Below are 17,964 nucleotides of genomic sequence, written 5' to 3' on the forward strand. Positions count from 1 at the left end.
AATTCTGCTCCAATGAATTGTAACAGGTGAGATGGTTCTATTAAAAAAAAACCCAGCTATTAATGGTCCCTCCTATTAAAGATCTTCATTTTCAGACAATATGTAAATGTGTTTTTCAGTGATGGGATCTAAATTATGGAACACTGATGAACATCGAAAAATCGAAGATTATAGGTTAGTCAGGAAAAAACTAAGCCCTGTATTTTCAGGAAACTTCTTTTTTTTTTTTTTTTTTTTTTTTTACACACAAGCACATTTTCCAAATCCATGAATATTCTTCCAGGTTTTTCAAGCCATCTGTATGGAACATTTCAAACTAATCAACTTTTGAGAATTTGGTTGATATGCTGCTTTGCTTTAAATTGAACAGTTTTCATGAAACCACATAGGCTTGACTGGTTTAACAATTTCATTACACTTGATGTTTGCTATATTTGCTACTCTAAATTATATATATATATATATATATATATATATATATATATATTTATAATGGCATGAAATATTGTAATCCCAGTTTACTCAGTCTCCATAAAATATCAAAGCTTTTTCTTAGTATGTTCATAATTTTTCATTTATCATTTACATCCTACACACACCTTCTGTGGCTTGAAATCATACTTGACACAGTGTTGAAAGCCTTTCCCCTTCGACTTTATTGATGTTACAATCAGGCAGCCTCCAACAAAGTGAGCAGAATAGCCAAGACCTTTGTTTGTTCGGAAACTAGGAAGGGAGAAAATATAGCATGCAGAGTTAATAAGTAAAGGTAAATTAAAGAAAGCACAAGTACACTTATGTGGCAGTTTTACATGTTTCAATCCAAACAGATGACACATTGAAGAACAAAGAAAAACTTTAAGACCTTATAAAATTCTGAACCGTGCAGTACTCACCAGTACAAGTAAGGTTTGTCCTTATCCACATTGATATTGTTTACTGGGTCCATTCGTAACCAGGTGTGAAATGTAAAGCCATTCTGATATGGCCATTTGGCTATTGGAGGTAAGGCAATAGCCTAAAAAAAAAAAACAACCCACAAATATTTAACCAAAACTACTTTGGTAGCTTATTCAAATGGCTCAAATTACTTTGAAAGCTATAAACATAGAAACATGACAGCAGAAAAAGACCACATGGCCTATCTAGTCGGCCCATCCAAACAATTAATTTAGCTTTATAGTTCCCATTACTCAGGTATCCCTGTATTTATCACATGCGTTCTTAAATTCAGATACTGTTTTTGCTCAAACACCTCCAATGAGAGGCTGCTCCCTAAAGAAATATTTCCTTAGATCACTCTTAGGTTTACCCCATTTCAACCTCATCCTATGACCTATCATTCTAGAGCTTCCTTTCCATTTAAAGAGACTCGCCTCTTATGCAAGGAAAACTTTGAAGTATTTAAATGTCTCCATCATATCTCCCCCCCCCCCATTCGCCTTTCCTCTAGGATGTACATGTTTAGATCTTTAGGTCAAACCCCATGTGCTTCAGAATGAAGACCACTGGCCGTTTTAGTAGCCCCCCTCTGGACTGATTCCATCCTGTTTATATCCTTTTCAAGCTGCTTTTCCAGACTGTACACAGTATTCCAAATGAGGTTTCACCAGGGATAATATAACCTCCCTTTTTCTCCTGGCCATTCCTCTCAATATACAGCCAAGATGCTTTCTGGATTTTGCTGTCACTTTATCCACCTGTTTGGCCACCTTAGGATCATCAGATACTAATAAAATCACCCCAGAAACCGCTTTTCCTTTGTGCTTAGAAGAATTTTGCCCCTCTCGGGTTTTTTTGCATCTTAAATACAATACTCTGCATTTTATATTTATTTATTTGTACACTTTTCTATACCATCATATAGCATAGGCCGTCACAATGGTTCACAAATCTACCTTATAAATGGCCTGTGACCGACGGCCCGCAAATGCGCAGTAGAGCACAGCTCTACTGCGCATGTGCGGGCAAGGACGTTGGTCAGAAAAAAAAAATGGCGGTGGGGCCGCAGGAGCGGGAGGAGAAGCAGCGGCGCCGCGCGCGCGCGGTGCCGCTACTTCTCCTCCCCAGATCTGCCGGCAGATCTCGGGGGGGGGGGGGGTGTCACTCCCGCGCCCCCCCCCCCCCCCCGAGATCTGCCGGCAGGAGCGGGAGGAGAAGTAGCACTACTTCTCCTCCCGCGTAGATTTACGTCTGCTTCTCGCAGGCGTAAATCTACGGACAAAGGTAAGGGGGGGGTTTAGAAGTAGCGGCACCGGCAGGAGCGGGAGGAGAAGTAGCACCGCTACTTCTCCTCCCCAGATCTGCCGGCAGATCTCGGGGGGGGTCACTGCCGCGCGCGCGGGAGTGACCCCCCCCCCCCCCCCCGAGATCTGCCGGCAGGAGCGGGAGGAGTTAATGGAGCCGGGTGAGGGTTGCGGGAAGTCGCGCTTACGGCGCCGGGAGGAAATGGAGGTGGGTGAAGGGGGGGACTGAGTGAGTGGGAGGGAGGGAGAGGGGGGACTGAGTGGGAGGGAGTGAGGGAGAGGGGGGACTGAGTGAGAGGAGAGGGAGGGTGGGGAGGAGTGGGGGAGGGGGGTGGTGAAGAGTGAGGGGAGAGAGAATGAGGGGGAGGTGAGAGACAGAGGGATGTAGCCCGTTTTAACGGGCTTTACGGCTTGTATAAAAATAAAAGATGATCTGTAAAACAATACCAAATACAGTAATAACCATAATACATTAAATAAAAACACAATAGTAAAGAATGAAAAAGATATAAAAGTCATTATCAACCAACCTTCATATTCCTAAGGTAAAACAGAGATAAAAATGAAAACTAATAATCCCAGAGATAGTTTTTTAAAAGCTATCTTAAAACTATAAATGAACTAGGATAATACTGTTATAAAAAACATAAATAAAAGTTGAAATGTAAGTGACATAAAAAGACCTTCCACTGCTAGCCTTTACATTCTTTATATGCCTGCTCAAAGAGCCAGGTTTTTAGCTGTTTTCTAAACATTTTCACATCATTTTGCATTCTTAAATTCATCAGGCGTGTGTTCCAAAGGCCTTGCCCCACTAGCGAAATTGTTCTCTCTCTTACAGAGGTAAGGCATGCCGATGTCAAGGATGGGATTGATAATAGACCTTTATTGGAGGATCGAAGATTACGTTGAGAAGTATGAATTTTGACAGTGGCGTTTAACCATTCTGCCTGACTACCATAGATAGCCTTGTGTAGGATACATAAGATCTTATATTTTATAGCATTAAACCTTAACTGCCAGAACTCAGATCATTCCTCAAGCTTCATTAGTTCCCCTCCTCATTTTTCCACATCTTCCTGGGTTTCCACACTACTGCAGATTCTGGTATCAACAAAGAAATCTTTCCCAACAATCCTTCTGTTAAATCACTCACAAAATTGTTAAAAAGAACTGGTCCAAAAAATCCATGAGGCACACCACTAGTAACATCCACCTCCTTAGAGAAAACTCCATTCACCACTACCCTACGCTGCCTCAAACTCATCCGGTTTCCAACCCAGTCAGTCACTCTAGGTCCCATACCAAGGATATTCAATTTACTTATAAGTCTCCTATGCGGAAACATATCAAAGGCTTTACTGAAATCCAAACACACTACATCTAGTACTCACCCTTGATCCAACTCTCTGGTCATCCAATCAAAGAAATTGATCAGATTTGTTTAACAAGATTTATCTCTGGTAAGAACCATGCTGCCTCAGATACCGCAAGCCATTAGATTCCAAAAACTGCATTATTCTCTGTTTTAGCAGCAATGCCTTAATTTGCTCATCACACAGGTCAGGTTAACCAGTCTGTAATTCCCAGTCTTCTCCTTACTTTGACTTTTATGAATAGGAACCACATCCACCTGTTTCCAGTCCTCCACAACCACTCCCAGCTCTAAAGAAGTCTTGAAAAGGTCAGCTATTGCCAGAACATCTCTAAGTTCCCTTAGTACCCTTGGATGTATCCTAGCAAGACCCATCTTATTCACGTTAAGTTTAGTTAGTTCCTCACAAACATACCATTCCAAAAATCGATTGAAGTTTACTTCACTTCCAATCTTCTTTGTGTTTGTATTATGTTGGCCTGCTGCAGGCCCTTCCACTGTGAACACTTAACAGAAATATTTGTTAAGCAATTTTGCTTTTTCCTCTTCAGCTTCTACATATTCCTCCCCTTCACCTCTGAGTGTCACAAGGCCACTTTTGCACTTCTTTCATTAACATATCTAAAAAGAAAAAAAAAGTCTTCCCCCCCCCCCATTCTACTGTATTTGCTATTTTTTCTCTTCTATTTTAAATTTTGCATTCCTGACTCTTCCAGAGTCTCGATTTTTCCAGATATTGTCACCTGTTTTCCTCATTGTGATCTCTTGTAGTTTATGAACATTAACCTTTTCTCCCTTACATTTAAGCTACATCTTTAGAAAACATAGCCTCTTTTTCCTCTTTCCTTTAGTTATTTTCCTAACAAAAAGATTAGCTGCCCTTATATCTCCCCTTATATCTCCTTTTAGTTTTGCCCACTGCTTTTCTACCTCTCCTAGATTTTTCTATCAGTTAATTCCTTGAGGTAATCCCCCATTTTAAGAAAGTCAGTTTTCCTGAAGCCTAGGACCCTTGCTTTTGAATGAACTTTCATCTCTTGATATAATACATATATATAAGGCAGTTTAGGCATTACTAGAGTTAAGAATTTAATATGGGGAATCTTCGAGTACTGGAGATTCCAACGGGAGTTTAAGTTAAGTGAGTGGCAGATGGGTTCAAATCCCAAAGGGGATAAGGTTGGAGGGATAGTATAAAAGTGCGAAGTTGGGCTGTGCTGGGAAACAGGAAGGAACAGCAAGTAGCAGTGGCCTAACCTGGGTTTCAGTGTTTGAAGATGTAATAGAAGATAAAGACTTCTATCCACCAGAACCAGAAACTCATGGGGAGATGTGTCTTGGACCAGTTTACCATCTGTGTGAGTACTTTGAGAAATTTTCTGAGACCCTAATTCTTCTTTCTGGGTTAACCAATAGAAGGATCAGATTACCAGAGGAGTGAAGAGACTTAAGCTAAATAAGAGCTGAGTTTGCAAAATACTTCTAGAAGCTGTATTTCTCTGGATTGTTTTTCCTCTTTTGTTTTGTTCTTAATACTTTACTATTTTTATGAAAACCTCTCTCTGTTTACAGCACAAAGTTGTAATAGATTGTTTTCTTTCTTGGGTATCACCCTCTTATTGGCCTTGCTGGAGTGTCCTGCCCTCATTCCACAAAACCTAGAACTACCTACACCAGGACAAGTGAATCCAGTCCATCTCAGGGCTAGGAAGTTATCCCCCTTCTCTGAGCGTGGTTTCATAAAAAAAAATTCAGACTCCCAAATCCTGCCAAAACAAATCTCAATCATGTTGATCCAAACCTAGACCATGAAAAGCTTGCGGTTAGATCTCTACTAGTTTTAAAACTTAAAAGTGTCAGCTCCAGTTGCTGTATCATCTGAACATAAGATTTGCCAATCTGGGTCAGACCAAAAGTCCATCAAGCTCAGCATCCTGTTTTCAACAGCCAATCCAGGTCACAAGTAACTGGCAGGATCCCAAAAGGTTGATATATTCCATGCTGCTTATTCTCAGGGATAAGCAGTAGATCTCCTCAAGTTCACCTTAATAATGGTTTATGGACTTCTCTAAACCTTTTTTTTTTAAACCCAGCTACAATAACTTTTACCACATCCTCCGTCAACAAATTCCAGAGTTTAATTATTAAGTTAAAAAATTTTCTCCTATTTGTCTTAAATGCATCACCTAGTAACGTCATTAAATCTTTGTACTTTCTGAAAGAGTAAAAACTGATTTGCGTTTACTTATTCTACTCCACTCATTTTATAGACCTCTCTCATATTTCCCCTCAGCCATCTCTTTTCCAAACTGTAAGTCCTAACCTCTTTGGATTTTCTGATAAGGGAATTGTTTCAGCCCCTTTATTATTCTGGTTGCCCTTCTCTGCACCTTTTCTACTTCTGTTACGTCTTTTTGAGATGTGGTGACCAGAACTGCACACAATACTCAAGGTGTAGTCTCACCATGGAGTGATAGGCATTATGATATTCTTCATTATTTTCCATTCCTTTCTTAATTCCTAGCATTCTATTTGCTTTTTTGGTGGTTGCCGTCACACAGTAAGCAGAGGATTTCAAGATATTCATGATCACACCTTGATCTTTCTCTTGGGTGGCCCTCCCAATGTGGAACTTTGCATTGCATACCTATAATTTGGGTTGCTCTTCCCTACACACATCACTTTGCACTTGCCCACATTAAATGTCGATTGCCATTTGGATACCCTGTTTCCCAGTTCTGCAAGGTCCTCTTGCAATTTCTCACAATCCTCTTGTGATTTTAACTTGGAATATATATATATATATATATTTTTTTTTTTTTTTAATCAGCAGCAAATTTGATCACCTCACTTGTTGTTCCCATCTCCAGGTAATTTATGAATATGTAAAGAAGCAGCAGTCCTAGTACAGATTCCTGGGAACTATACTATTCATCTTTCTCCATTGAGAAAATTGATCATTTAGCCCTACTCTCTTTTCTATCTTTTAAGTAGTTCTCAATTCACAACAGAACATTGCCTCCTATCCCATGACTTAATTTCCTAAAGAGTCTCAGATATTTTGTCAAATGCTTTCTGAAAATACACACACACTATCAACTGGCTCACTTTTATCCATGTTTATTCACACCTTCAAAATTAGCGAGAAAAGGACTTCCCTGTCTTTCTGCATGTTCAGTGATTTTGTTCTTTAGAATAGTCTCAACCATTTTTCCCAGCACTGATATCAGGCTCACCGATTTGTAGTTTTCTGGATCCCCTTTTTATAAATGGGCATTATATTGACCATCCTCCATTCTTCAAGTTCCATAGCTGATTTTTATGATAGTTTACATTTTCCAGAACATGCACCATTAAAAATATGGGAAGTGGACTACTGTCAAAATCTACAATTTGGAGTAACCTGATTTTGTGGTGGGCACCATGAATATCTACTCCACATTATGTCAAGATCCCTGAAAGTATGAGAAACAGGAAACAACTGAGAACTGGTGACCTCCCAGAGAGTAGTTAAGGACCAATCTTTCAATTATCACAAAATTTCTGATCGGCACAACTGCTCTTCTTTCAACTAACTAATGCTTTATCACTACTCATGTGAGAAAGCATAGCCTAATTTCCAGTTTAATTTAGAGCTTAACTATTTTCAGTATATCTTGTTCAATAATACACACTGATTCAAACATTCTAGCATTAAGACCCTAATACACGTGATAATGCCATAACTAAGTTAATGGTAATGAATAGCTCCTAAAGTCAAATGCGATAAGAGTAACGCACAGCAAGGTGGGTTTTAATGCCAGAAATAACTACACCTTTTTTCTTTGTGCTGTGCCTGCAGTAGCTGTATGTTACTGGGGAAAAGGTTTTTATTGCTCATGCTGTTCGGAGGGGGGGGGGGGCAGGAGGGAGAGCATGCAATATGTCACTACTATTTTTACCACTGTAAGTGGTAAGTCTATCCCATGTTACTGTTGCTAGTAGTAGCACTGGATATTTTCTAAGTAAACTTCATTAATAGCAGTTAATGGACTTCTCTTCCAAGAACGTATCCAAACCTATTTTGAACCCAGCTACACTAACTGCACTAACCACATCCTCTGGCAACAAATTCCAGAGCTTTATTGTGCGTTGAGTGAAAAAGAATTTTCTCCGATTAGTCTTAAATGTGCTACTTGCTAACTTCATGGAATGCCCCTAGTCCTCCTATTATTCGAAAGTGTAAATAATCGATTCACATCTACTCGTTCAAGACCTCTATCATATCCCCCCTCAGCCGTCTCTTCTCCAAGCTGAACAGCCCTAACCTCTTTAGCCTTTCCTCATAGGGGAGCTCTTCCATCCCCTTTATCATTTTGGTTGCCCTTCTCTGTACCTTCTCCATCACAACTATATCTTTTTTGAGATGTGGCGACCAGAATTGTACAGAGAATTTAAGGTGCGGTCTCACCATGGAGCGATATAGAGGCATTATGACATTTTCTGTTTTATTAACCATTCCCTTCCTAATAATTCCTAACATTCTGTTTGCTTTTTTGACTGCTGCAGAACACTGAGCCGATTTTAAAGTATTATCCACTATGATGCCTAGATCTTTTTCCTGGGTGGTAGCTCCTAATATGGAACCTAACCTTGTTTCTACAGCAAGGGTTATTTTTCCCTATATGCAACACCTTGCACTTGTCCACATTAAATTTCATCTGTCATTTGGATGCCCAATATTCCAGTCTTGCAAGGTCCTCCTGTAATGTATCACAATCTGCTTGTGATTTAACTACTCTGAATAATTTTGTATCATCCGCAAATTTCATAACCTCACTCGTCGTACTCTTTTCCAGATCATTTATATACATTGAAAAGCACCGGTCCAAGAACATATCCCTGAGGCACTCCACCGTTTACCCTTTTCCACTGAGAAAATTGACCATTTAATCCTACTCTCTGTTTCCTGTCTTTTAACCAGTTTGTAATCCACGAAAGGACATCGCCTCCTATCCCATGACTTTTTAGCTTTCCTTGAAGCCTCTCATGAGGGACTTTGTCAAATGCCTTCTGAAAATCCAAATACACTATATCTACCGGTTCACCTTTATCCACATGTTTATTAACCCCTTTAAAAAAAAAAAAAAAATGAAGCAGATGTTAGGCAAGAATTCCCTTGGGTAAATCCATGTTGACTGTGTTCCATTAAACCATGTCTTTCTATATGCTCTACGATTTTGATCTTGAGAATAGTTTCCACTATTTTTCCCGGCACTGAATTCAGGCTCACTGGTCTATAGTTACCCGGATCACCCCTGGAGCCTTTTTTAAATATTGGGGTTACATTGGCCACCCTCCAGTCTTCAGGTACAATTGATGATTTTAATGATAGGTTACAAATTTTAACTAATAGATCAGAAATTTCATTTTTTAGTTCCTTCAGTACCATAGTATGCATACCATCCGGTCCAGGTGATTTGCTACTCTTTAGTTTGTCAATCTGGCCTACTACATCTTCCAGGCTCACGGAGATTTCGTTCAGTTCGTCTGACTCATCACCCCTGAAAACCATCTCCGGAACTGGTATCTCGCCAACATCCTCATTAGTAAACACGGAAGCAAAGAATTCATTTAGTCTTTCTGCAATGGCCTTATCTTCCCCTAAGAGCCCCTTTAACCCCTCGATCATCTAATGGTCCAACTGACTCTCTCACACGTTTCTTGCTTCGGATATATCTAAAAAAGTTTTTATTATGAGTTTTTGCCTCTATGGCCAACTTCATTTCAAATTCTCTCTTCACCTGTCTTATCAATGTTTTACACTTAACTTGACAATGCTTATGTTTTATCCTATTTTCTTCAGATGGCTCCTCCTTCCAATTTTTGAAGGATATTTTTTGGCTAAAATAGCCTCTTTCACCTCACTTTTTAATCATGACAGTAATTTTTCCTTCCTTCCACCTTTCTTAATGTGTGGAATACATATGGACTGTGCCACTAGGATTGTATTTTTAAACAATGTCTATGCCTGTTGAACACTTAACCTTTGCAGCTGCACCTTTCAGTTTTTTCTAACTATTTTCCTCATTTTATCAAAGTTTCCCTTTTAAAACTTTAGTGTTAGAGCTGCAGATTTACTTATTGTCCCCCTTCCAGTTATTAGTTTAAATTTGATCAAGTTATGATCACTGTTGCCAAGTGGCCCCACCACCGTTACCTCTCTCACCAAATCCTGCGTTCCACTAAGAATTAAATCTAAAATAGCTCCCTCTCATTGGTTCCTGAAACAATTGCTCCATGAACCTGATTGTCTGAACTAGGATAATTTTGTTGGCTAACTAATCAAAGGCCCTAGATGTGAAGCCATTTTACATGAGCTCTAGGTTGAATGCACCCATGGTTTGAATTATTTGGGTAGGAGAAATTTGGGACGATATTCCTTTGGTCAGATCTGAATGATCCATCTATCAGGACAGAGCTTTTCTGAAAAAAACTAAGAGAAGTCACATTTTTCTTATTTTGAGGAGACTCAAAAATAAATGTTCATGAAAAAAATATATTAAAAAACAATCAAAAAAATTCTGGCTTAAAAAAAGGCAAAAAATACAGTGCACAACTTACAAAAGAGTAAAATGTTTTTGTTTTGGTGTAAGAATGGCGGAAGGGACTCAGCAGTGACTGCGTGGGAACACCCATACATACTCATAAAAATTTCTAGGTTTCTCTGAGTTCTGAGAAAACATGTTCTGTATTGGCACCATAGGATGACATGATCAACTTGTGTGGCTGAATTCATCCTGCTTGTCTGTGGAGAATTCCTCTGACTTGGATGTATCTATGAGGGTGGAGGCATCTTTTAATTTCAGGGAATATAGCCAATCCTTTTTTTAAAGGAAAGGAATTAAGGTGTCCAAGAAAAGCATTTTGAACTTTTATCTTGCAAGGAATTTATTCAAGGTCCTTAGATCTAGGTTGGTGTGAGTAATCCTGTTTTCTTTGGGGATCAGGAAATACTTGGAATAAAATCCCCCACGCTCTCTTTCTCCACTAGAACGTATTCAACTGTCTTGGTTTCCAAAAAAAAGGAGAATTACTTGATGCTGAGAGGTTCAGCTGATACACGAGGAAAAACCTTTTAAAGAAATCAAGGGAGAGACGGCCTTAACATAATTAATCCCATAACTGGATTAGTTAGCGCTTTGATTAATGGGGCAATGTGAATCGAGAAACGATCACAACTGCTGCGGGTCCAAAAATACATCTCTCAAATTGTTTAATCTCAAAATGCATTTGCTGGGGTAACGTACAGTAATCTGGGCTCCAATATCCCTAGCCTCCTGATACATAGCCAAAAATCTTTTCCTCCTTTGTTGGGTGATCTTTGTCAGATCTGGATAAATCCATATCTTATATCCTAACAACAATTTTTCTCTATTCTGGAGAAAAAGTCTTAGGATTTGATCTCTATCTGCAACAGATGAAAAAGTAACCAACAATGTCCCACAGTAATCTATTTGCTCTTCGGACGGTTGCTCCAGGAAGTTTGTAAGGTTTCCAGTGTCCAGATTTTGAATTGGATTTCCTTGTCCTTCTTTCTTCTCAGTTTTTATGAAGTAGATCTTAACAATAGATGTAATCGATTCCCTGGATATTTGTAATATTTCCACTAAATACTTTTTGAATTGCTCTAATGGTGCAATTAAACTTACATGTGGCAAATTTAATATTCTTAAATGTTTTGAACTTGTTTCATTTTCTAAGTTCTCAATTTTTCTGCAATTTATCAATTCTCCTTGTACCAAAGTAGCCTGAGTAACTTGAAGTAGAGATACTCTTTTTTCCAGATCTTGTAATTTATCTGTATGAACTGCCAACAAGGGATCAATCTGAAAGATATGATGTGTATCTGTCATAATTTTAGACAGAGTCACTATGGAAGATTCTAAGGAAAGTAGAGCCTTCCATACGGTTTCTAAAGTTACTTCTTGCAACTTAACCGCAGTTAAAGTAGAAACAGCGCTTACCACACCCTCATGGTGGTGTTCTTCTCCCAAGACAGGGGATGCCATCATGCCTTCATACCTAAAGTTGGAACCAGTCCCTTCAGAGGTTACAACTCTTTACCCACACTCAAACCGCAGAGGTGAGGGTGTTATGGGAGCCCCAGGGCTCAAAGATGTTAATGAGTCCAGCAGCATTGGCATTTTCTCTCCACCGCCCGTTGCAGCAGACACTCCTCCCGGGGTCGAAATCACCATCGGCGCAAAGAAGTTCTCAATATTTGCTTGAAAGAGGGCAGGTAACGGTGTAGTCAGGGTTTCCACCCGTATTTTGCCCTTTCATTTTGCATGGGGCACGTCGATAATGAGGAACGGAAAGCAAGCAGTACTGAGAGCTCCTCACTGCGCGACCTCCCTTGTCGCGGCCATCTTGATTCTCCCTAGCACCCAAATATTGTCAATGTTAATAGAGCATGGGAACAAGAGAAGAAGAGACATCCTCTTGGGTCACTTGAGTGTCATTAGTGACTGTGAACTAGGAGCTCAGAGTGTTGCAATTCCTCAGATTCCTTAGATGGTGAGCAGCCCTCTGTGGGGATGCTTAGAAGTGTATGGCCAGCACCAGGATCCTCTCTGCTCTCAGCACTGTGCATTGATGGGGACTAATGCTTCTTCATTAATGCTCCATGTCTGTATCCCTGATGCTGATGAAGCAGAATCCTTTACTTTCATCAGTTGAGAGGAGCTAGAGCAGGGGTGGCCAACTCCAGTCCTCAACAGCAACAAACAGGCTTAGTTTTCTCAATATCTGCAATGAATATACACGAGATAAGATTTCCATACAATGGAATTGGGACTAGCTACTGCTCATTACTGGCATTTTATTTATTTACAGTCTGGAGTTTGCCAGGAGCTTGTATCCTGGATTCGCCACTGTTGGAAACAGGATCCTGGGCTTAAATGAACCCTCTGTCTTAGCCGGTATGGCAAGTTATGTTCTTATTGAGGGTATCGTGAAAACCTGGCCTGTTTGTGGCTTTTGAGGATTATGGTTGGCCAACCCTCAGCAACAGGGTGCTTTATCTCCCTGCTCCCATTTGTGCAAGACTTAATGTTCTGTCCCAGCAGTGGGTACATGTTTGTATCTGTACATATTGTAGTTTAACTGTGTTTAGTGCAGTCCTCCCTTCTGAGGAGCCTTTGCCTTTAAGAGGAGCCTTTGCCCTTAAGAGAAGCTCCCTTCCCCCTCCACTTTCTCTCACTATCAGAAGAGCTTGAATGTCCCTCAATCTAACTTGAGTCTTCCTAGGTGCCTTATAGGCTCAAGGGACTGCCCTTTATGCTCCTCCTGTGTCACATGGTTCTTAGGCTCACTGCCATTGGACCTTGCCCCCTGCCCCCAGCTTGTGGAGGTGTTTCCTTTAACAGCAAAGTTCAGTTCACCCCTTGTGTGCTTCTGAGCCAGTAGTGCTCTGAAAAACTCCCTGAAACAATCGGGTTTTTTACCTTTTCTCTTACTGCCTTCGTCTGAAGACAAAATCAGCCTCATATCCCTCAAGCTTCCTACCTCTACCATAACCTCCTGCAACACAAGAGACCTTCTCCCTCCTGCTACCCTGTCTCCAGTTACCAAAGATCTTTGCCTAGGAGCTCACGTTTGAAATGCAACAATTGTGAGTAGAATTTACTTGTACAATAAATAATTTCAAACTTAAAGAATCTTTATCTTGAGGACTGATTGGAAAAAATGTTTAGCTGCCTGAATAGGAAAAGGCACGGACGTTTACCTAATTCAGAACACTTAAGAACATAAGAAATTGTCATACTGGGTCAGACCACGGGTCCATCAAGCCCAGCATCCTATTTCATCAGGAGCCAACCCAGGCTACAAGTACCTGGCAGGTACCAAAACACTAAGTAGATCCCATGCTACTGATACCAGTAAAAGCAGTGGCTATTCTTTAAACAACTTGATTAATAGCAGTTAAAGGTCTTCTCCTCAAGAACTTACCCAAACCTTTTCTAAACCCAGCTACACTAACCGCACTAACCACATCCTCTGGCAACAAATTCCACTTTGAAGACGAGTGATGCTTCCTTGGTGTTGCTTTACCAACAGATTTCAAGTACAGCTCCAGGATCTATGGTGGTTGATGCCAATGCTGGTAGCTCAGATTTCTTTAAATGTAGAAATGTCTATATATGGATTATCTGATTCAAAGATCTCTGGGAGACATCTTCTTACAGGTGCCACATCCAGAAGCAACACACAAATCAAGGGGGTTACTGACTGATAATATATGGCTACGTTAGATACAGCTTTTGAAACTAATTGCCTATCTCTAGGACAGTGGTTCTCAACCGGTGTGCTGCAATACACCAGTGTGTCGCAACACACCAGTATATCACCAAGCACCGGCAGGGGTGTCGCGTACTTCCTGGTCTCCTGCTGCTCTTCCCCTCCCTCTCCTTACCCCAGCGAGATGCACACAATTCTTCAATGTACACCGCTACCGTTCCTGCCCGGGCTATCAGCACATTCAAGCCCAGAAAGGGAACGGCAGCAGTGTTCATGGAAGCTAGCAACAGCTTTTCTTCTTCCCACCCCCACAACCCAGAAGAGGAAGTGATGTTCAACAGGGTGCTCAGGAAGGAGAAAGGGCCATGCTGCTGCTGTTGCCGCTGCAACAATCATGTCCCAAGGTTCCCCCCTCCCAGTCCCAAAGCAGTAAGGCAGCAGCACTCAGCTGTTTGCCTGTGCTGCTCGTGGTGCAGAGCAATCAGCTGAGAATGTGGCCACGGGGATTTCTTGTTGTGTGCAGCTGTTTAAGAATCCGATTAGCTGCCCTGGGTTTGCGGCGGTAAAGGATTGTCTCAGAAGGGAGAAAGTGTAAAAAAAAGTTTCACGGAATTACAACTCTCAGTCCTATCTAAATGGATTTTTTTTTTGTAGCTTTTAACCTTAGTGCAGTTTATTGGGGAAATTTAAAGCTCCACAGTTACTTATACCTGCGAGTTTTGTACCAGTTTTCAAAAGGAAAGTACAAGCCTCTTGGGGGAAGTGCCTGCAGAGATTTGCAGCTGCTTTTCTTCTGCTGGAAATAATGCTTGGAGTTCTGAAAGGGCAATCAAGGCCCCCGTTATTTCCCTCCCCTGACCTAACCCTCCCCAGGGAATGTCTACTCATGATGGAGATAAAAGTACATGAGTTCTTGATCCCTGACTAAAGGGGTGGGCAATTTGCAAATAACCAATTTACACAGGGAAATGTCTATTTACCCCCTTTAAAGAGCTCTTGAAAATTGTTCCAGCCAAAAACACCATCTAAGCAGATTTACAAAAAAAGTCACTAAAGTGATTCTGCCTTGATATACCCCAAAAATTCCAAAATGTGGATGGAAAAAACATCTAATAAGATAGCAAACTGAAACTTCCCGTTAGATATGCTTGAATGTGAATTTGACTTTACATGCCTTTCCAAGTTCAAGGCAAGTGACATTTCAGATACAGCTATTGGCAAGTATTTCCTCTTCACAGAAGGCATACAATATAGAAACATAGAAAAATAGAAACATAGAAACATAGAAATGACGGCAGAAGAAGACCAAACGGCCAATCCAGTCTGCCCAGCAAGCTTCACATTTTTTTCTCATACTTATCTGTTTCTCTTAGCTCTTTGGTTCTATTTCCCTTCCACCCCCACCATTAATGTAGAGAGCAGTGATGGAGCTGCAACCAAGTGAAATATCAAGCTTGATTAGTTAGGGGTAGTAGGGGTAGTAACTGCCGCAATAAGCAAGCTACACCCATGTTTATTTGTTTTACCCAGACTGTGTTATTCAGCCCTTATTGGTTGTTTTTCTTCTCCCCTGCAGTTGAAGCAGGGAGCTATGCTGGATATGCGTGTAGTATCAGTTTTTCTTCTCCCCTGCCGTTGAAGTAGAGAGCTATGCTGGATATGCGTGAGGTATCAGTTTTTCTTCTCCCCTGCGGTTGAAGCAGGATATGCATTGAAAGTGAAGTATCAGGCTTATTTGGTTTGGGGTAGTAACCGCCGTAACAAGCCAGCTACTCCCCGCTTTGTGAGTGTGAATCCTTTTTTCTTCTCCCCTGCCGTTGAAGCAGAGAGCTATGCTGGATATGCGTGAAGTATCAGTTTTTCTTCTCCCCTGCCGTTGAAGCAGAGAGCTATGCGTGAAGTATCAGTTTTTCTTCTCCCCTGCCGTTGAAGCAGAGAGCTATGCTGGATATGTATTGAAAGTGAAGTATCAGGCTTATTTGGTTTGGGGTAGTAACCGCCGTAACAAGCCAGCTACTCCCCACTTTGTGAGTGCGAATCCTTTTTTCCACATTTCCTCTTGCTGTTGTAGCTTAGAGTGATGTTGGAGTCACAGTAACCATGTGTATGTTTATTGAATAAGGGTATTATCTCCAGGCAGTAGCCGTCATTCTGGTGAGCCACCCACTCTTTATTGACGGCCTCTTGATTTTATGGATCCACAGTGTTTATCCCACGCCCCTTTGAAGTCCTTCACAGTTCTGGTCTTCACCACTTCCTCCGGAAGGGCATTCCAGGCATCCACCACCCTCTCCGTGAAGAAATACTTCCTGACATTGGTTCTGAATCTTCCTCCCTGGAGCTTCAAATCGTGACCCCTGGTTCTGCTGATTTTTTTCCTATGGAAAAGGTTTGTCGTTGTCATTGGATCATTAAAACCTTTCAAGTATCTGAAAGTCTGTATCATATCACCTCTGCTCCTCCTTTCCTCCAGGGTGTACATATTTAGATTCTTCAATCTCTCCTCATAAGTCATTTGATGAAGACCTTCCACCTTTTTGGTCACCCTTCTCTGGACCGCCTCCATCTTGTCTCTGTCTCTTCGGAGATACGGTCTCCAGAACTGAACACAATACTCCAGGTGAGGTCTCACCAAGGACCTGTACAAGGGGATAATCACTTCCCTTTTCTTACTCGATATTCCTCTCTCTATGCAGCCCAGCATTCTTCTGGCTTTAGCTATCGCCTTGTCACATTGTTTCGCCGACTTCAGATCATTAGACACCATCACCCCAAGGTCTCTCTCCTGCTCCGTGCACATCAGCCTTTCTCCCCCCATCGAATACAGTTCATTCGGATTTCCACTCCCCATATGCATGACTTTGCACTTCTTGGCATTGAATGTCAGCTGCCATGTCTTCGACCACTCTTCCATCTTCCTTAAATCCCGTCTCATTCTCTCCACTCCTTCCGGCGTGTCCACTCTGTTGCAGATCTTAGTGTCATCCGCAAAAAGACATACCTTACCTTCTATCCCTTCCGCAATGTCGCTCACAAAGATATTGAAAAGGACCGGTCCCAACACCGATCCCTGCGGTACACCGCTTAAAACCGCTCTCTCTTCAGAGAGAGTTCCATTTACCATCACACATTGTCTTCTGTCCGTCAACCAGTTTGCAATCCAGGCCACCACCTCGGCACTCACTCCTAAGCTTCTCATTTTATTCACCAGTCTCCTTTCTGAATCACCAGTCTCCTTTCTGAATCAGTCCTTTGCCGCAGACTGGGGGCAGCTAATCAACTGATTTCCCAAATAGCCATTCAGCAGGAAATCCCCACGGCCACATTCACAGCTGACTGCTCTACACCGCAATGACTGCAGCATAGGCAAACAGCTGAGTGCTGCCTTCTTACCGCTGCGGGGCCGGAGGGAGTCACTCCTGCTGCAATCCTAGCTTGTCAAGACTCTGCTTTAATAGCAGCACACCAGCTGCCTTGTGCTATCGCTGCCATGTGTGCTGGGGGTGGGGGTGAGTGAGAGAGAGAGAGAGTGAACCCACATTTGTAAATGTGTGAGAGAAGGTGTGTGATTGAAACTGTGTGTGTAAGAGTGAAAGCAGGTGTGTGAGACAGAGACGAGTTGGGGAGGTGACTGGTGTGTGTGAGTGCCTGAGAGACACACACGGGTCGGGGAGGTAACTGGGTGGGTTTGGGGTTTTTTTTATATTCCGCTTTTCACACTTTTTTTTTTTTAGCACTTCAAAGCAGATTACCTTCAGGTATTATGTGATATGTCTGCTGTTTGAAATATTTTATTGGTGTTTAGAGAATTTTTAATAATTTTATAAGTTTTTAATGTTTGGATGTAATTCTATTTATCAGTTGTTTTGAAACATTTATATTTATTATTTTAGTTTTAGAATTATTTTATATTACTTGAGAAATGTATAAATAGAAATGCAGAGACAAAAACTGAACTAGAAACAGCAAGAAGCCAAACTGAGTGCAACAATGGAAAACCAAACATTAACTTGGTGGTCACTTTATTCTGTATTTGGTCCGAGTCTGTCTGTGTTCTGCGTG

The 17,964-nt window shown here is 41.3% G+C and overlaps 1 protein-coding gene across 1 annotated transcript in view; it reads right to left on the minus strand.

Annotated features, from left to right (window-relative positions):
* LRBA (LPS responsive beige-like anchor protein) overlaps positions 1 to 17,964 on the minus strand; it is a 1,658,631-nt gene that overhangs the window by 1,433,575 nt on the left and 207,092 nt on the right. The window contains 2 exon segments of the mRNA XM_029605291.1: positions 600 to 726; positions 897 to 1,018. Of these exon segments, the coding sequence (XP_029461151.1) occupies positions 600 to 726; positions 897 to 1,018 (249 nt within the window).

Source organism: Rhinatrema bivittatum, chromosome 1 (genome assembly GCF_901001135.1).
Source record: "Rhinatrema bivittatum chromosome 1, aRhiBiv1.1, whole genome shotgun sequence".
Taxonomy (NCBI): Eukaryota; Metazoa; Chordata; class Amphibia; order Gymnophiona; family Rhinatrematidae; genus Rhinatrema; species Rhinatrema bivittatum.